At 34.5% G+C, this 3550-nt stretch overlaps 1 protein-coding gene across 2 annotated transcripts; it reads left to right on the forward strand.

The window, feature by feature from the left end:
• Positions 1-910: 910 nt before the first annotated feature.
• Positions 911-2774, forward strand: LOC120087820 (glucan endo-1,3-beta-glucosidase 1). 2 transcript variants are annotated; one of them, XM_039044734.1, is made up of 3 exons: positions 912-1327; positions 1417-2496; positions 2594-2774. In XM_039044734.1, the coding sequence occupies exons 1-3, from the start codon at positions 1264-1266 to the stop codon at positions 2623-2625; spliced, it is 1176 nt and encodes a 391-aa protein (XP_038900662.1). In that variant the 5' UTR covers positions 912-1263; the 3' UTR covers positions 2626-2774. The 2 variants fall into 2 exon arrangements, with proteins under 2 accessions (XP_038900661.1, XP_038900662.1); XM_039044733.1 differs by having other exon boundaries at positions 911-1327; positions 1417-2724.
• Positions 2775-3550: the final 776 nt, after the last annotated feature.

Genomic DNA, 3550 nt, shown 5'->3' on the forward strand with positions numbered 1-3550 from the left:
ATATTGCAATAAGAGAATTAGTTGTTATATTTACGGTTCCTGTTATAGATATCATTATCGATTGATCCTAAATGGTAACGGTAAGAAGACAATGATACCAAATTAATAACATCAATCGTAACCATTCTCAAAATACTTAAGTGAACGTGATCGAAAGCAATTTAATTATGTTCGCGAATGAAGCTCATTACAATTGATACGTTAATGGAAAATCATTACAATTACACTAATATTTTATTACAGATTAGTAAACATGGCCTAAAGGGCAAACAACCATTAAGTAATCATGTTTAGTAAAGAGAAGAGAATCAATAGAAACAAATGATCTCAAACTTGCCTCTATCACCTTCATTTCCAAACAAGAGAATGGAGTAATTCCCAGTTGAATTTACAATATATACCAGCAATTAAGGCAACATTTACCGAACCATAATGAAAATTGGTGTTAATGGAATTCTATTGATGAATCGCAAATGTAAATGTAATTTGATTGTTTTTTTTATCACGTTTACTTAGAATTACGAATTTTGTTATATTTATTATTATCGTTATCGTTATCTCTGAGGGTCAAATGATAATGATAATAATAAAAGTGTCAAAATTCATACTTTTCCCTCTGAAAAAGTAACAATAGTGATAATGGTAGCGATATGATGTAACTTCCAAATACAATTGGCTTGAGCATGCTCCACTTGTCAATCAACTTGCGTTTTTTTATTACAGATTTGAAAGTGTGTCTCATATGTTAGCATAGATATAAAATACAAGTAAAACACAAAAAGTAATCAAACGACACTCGCTTTTCACATTATTATTGATTTATTATCTTTTCACTAAGGTAAACATGATCTAAAGATAAACATACATATAAGATTATTTTTCTTTGAATTTCTTATTTTTATAAATATTCCCATTTAAGGAAGAAGGAAAACAGCATTATTCATCATTACAACAATTCATTATATTAATTTATGCATTGAAAAGTAAAGGTCTCAATACTTCACAAATTAGGATTCCAAGGAGCAGCTTAGTCAGTCTAAGACTCAAAACAAACTCCATTCCCAAGCAACGGATATATTTTGCCATTTCTTGTAAATTGGAAGCGACGACTGGTTTTTCCATTAAGCTTCCTCTTACTCTCACTATATAAAACCTTTCCCATCGCCTGCAATGGAGGACATGGGCAGGACAGCTTAAACAACCTCTCCATAGTTCCCCAAATTTCCTTTCTCTCTTTCCTTTTTTCATTTTGCAGAGAAGAAAATGTTGAAGATGAAGTTTCTCTTTCCCTTCTTCTTCTTCTTCACTTTCCTTCTGGGTCTTACTAGTAAGCTTCTCTCTCTCTCTCTCTCTACATGTTTTTCCTTCACTTCTTGGGTTTCCTTTTTTTGTGGTTTTATTGTTCTGCCATGGCAGCTGCAGGTCAAGAATCTATTCAATTTGTGAAGTTAGATGAGATAATTTCTTCAGGGGTTTTTCCAGCAATTTCTGGTTCTGATCTCCCTGTTGCTGTTTCTGTTACTGATGCTGAGCTTCCAGAAGTTTCAAGCAGTGTTTTAATGGCGGAAAGTTGGCTTAGAACCTTCGTTCTGGCTCACTACCCTTCCACTAAAATCACTACCATTGTTGTGGGAAACAGTTCTTTATGCAGCACCAAGAATCAGGATACTAACACTTTACAATTTGTGTTGCTTTCTCTGAAGAATTTGTTTTACTCTCTCACAAGATGGGGTTTGGAGAATCAAATCAAAGTTTCTACTCTCTTCCCAAAAGATTGCTTCCACTCTCAAGAGGAATCCATTCAGAATATGGTTAAACTTGTGATTGAGTTCATCCAAAGTACAAACTCCACATTGACTCTCAAACTAACTGAAAATGTAATTTCTCTACATGAAACAGAGAATTTCATCTCCACCCATATGAACAAATTTGGATTTCTAAAGCTACACAAAGTGAATTTAATAACCAGTGTCACAAATCAGAGAAACCCCATTAGCAGAAAGCTGTCTTCATTCATGGAACTCAACGAATACGAACCTTTCTTTACATCAGAGCCACCACTGCCGTCAGACCTCGCCACACCCCCACTTCCACCAGAGTCCCAAATCGCATCTCCGCCGCATTGGAGTTTCGCCGCCGCCCCAGAATCGCCTCCGTTCGTGGTACCAGCAAGCCCACCGATGGGATTTTCCCTGCCTCCATGTAATCCAGACCAAAACGCCGGTGCGCCATTTCCACAAACAGGTAGCGTGCAAAAGCAGTGGTGCGTGGCGAAACCGAGTGTTCCGACGGAGATACTGCAGCAGGCGATGGACTACGCTTGTGGGGACGGCGGCGCCGACTGCCGGGAGATATCGGCGGAGGGTAGCTGCTTTCATCCAGATACTTTGGTGGCACATGCGTCGTACGCCTTCAATAGTTACTGGCAGAAGAACAAGAGAAATGGAGGAACTTGCAGCTTTGGGGGAACTGCCATGATTATAAGTTCAGATCCAAGTAAGAATCTATGTGATATTTATGATTTTTCTTTGGTGTGTCAATTGAATTGATGAAGGATTTTGATGAAGTGGTTTTTGTTGTGTTGTTTTTGCAGGTTTTCATCACTGCCGGTTTGTTCTAAGCTAAATTTTTTCCTCTTCATCTTTAGGGATAATGGCGTTTTAGTTTGTTTTTGTTCTGTCCATTTTGTTTCTTTGAATAATACTTTATAGATTGAACTTTGAATGGACTTTAAGACACTGGCCTTGTGGTTATGTTTTTTTTTTTTTTTTTTTAAAAGTTAAATTTTATTAAAAGATAGGTGTTTGTTTTACCATTTACCATATCTAGTATTTTTTTTTATGAAAAAAAAAACTTCTCCATTCTTGCATTTTCGGTTTGGTTTTTAGGTTTCAAAGTGTTACATTGTTTTGGGTTTAGTTTCAATTAAGTGTCTAAATTTAATAATTTTAGGTGAGATTTGAATTTTATTTCAATTTGGTTAATATATTTTAAGATTTACACTTTTAATTTTGTATGTCATGACTCAAAAAGTTTTCCCATCTCTTTTAATCTTAGTTCCTATTAATTTTGAATTACATGATCGATATCTCATTGTTTGGCTTGTATGTTATATTGTTTTTTTTAGTTTGGAGTTGTGGAAAGGAAGTTTGAATTTAATTTGTGGGTATGTTTATCTTATGCTATATATCATAATTGGCATATATCAAGTACCACATAGATAGAAGAAACCAAAGGCCGATTTGGTATATCTATATAGATTGAAATTGCATCAAGTTCCCTCTCTATGCTCTTTATATATATATATATATAATTGGTATAGTATCTAGATCACTAGCTAGCTCAGTAATAAATTTATCTTCTAGACTTAAGTTAAAGTCTCACTCATTACATTTATTTTTACTAAATTATATAAAGTCTCCCGTCAACAAAATTTCTAGATCCGTCACCGGTAGAAATTATATATCAAGTACTATATAGATTGAAATTGTATTATCAAGTACAAGATGGGGGTTTAATGAGATTTTTTGAGTGGTTTAACAATTATATA

This window comes from Benincasa hispida, chromosome 10 (assembly GCF_009727055.1).
Source record: "Benincasa hispida cultivar B227 chromosome 10, ASM972705v1, whole genome shotgun sequence".
Taxonomy (NCBI): domain Eukaryota; kingdom Viridiplantae; phylum Streptophyta; class Magnoliopsida; order Cucurbitales; family Cucurbitaceae; genus Benincasa; species Benincasa hispida.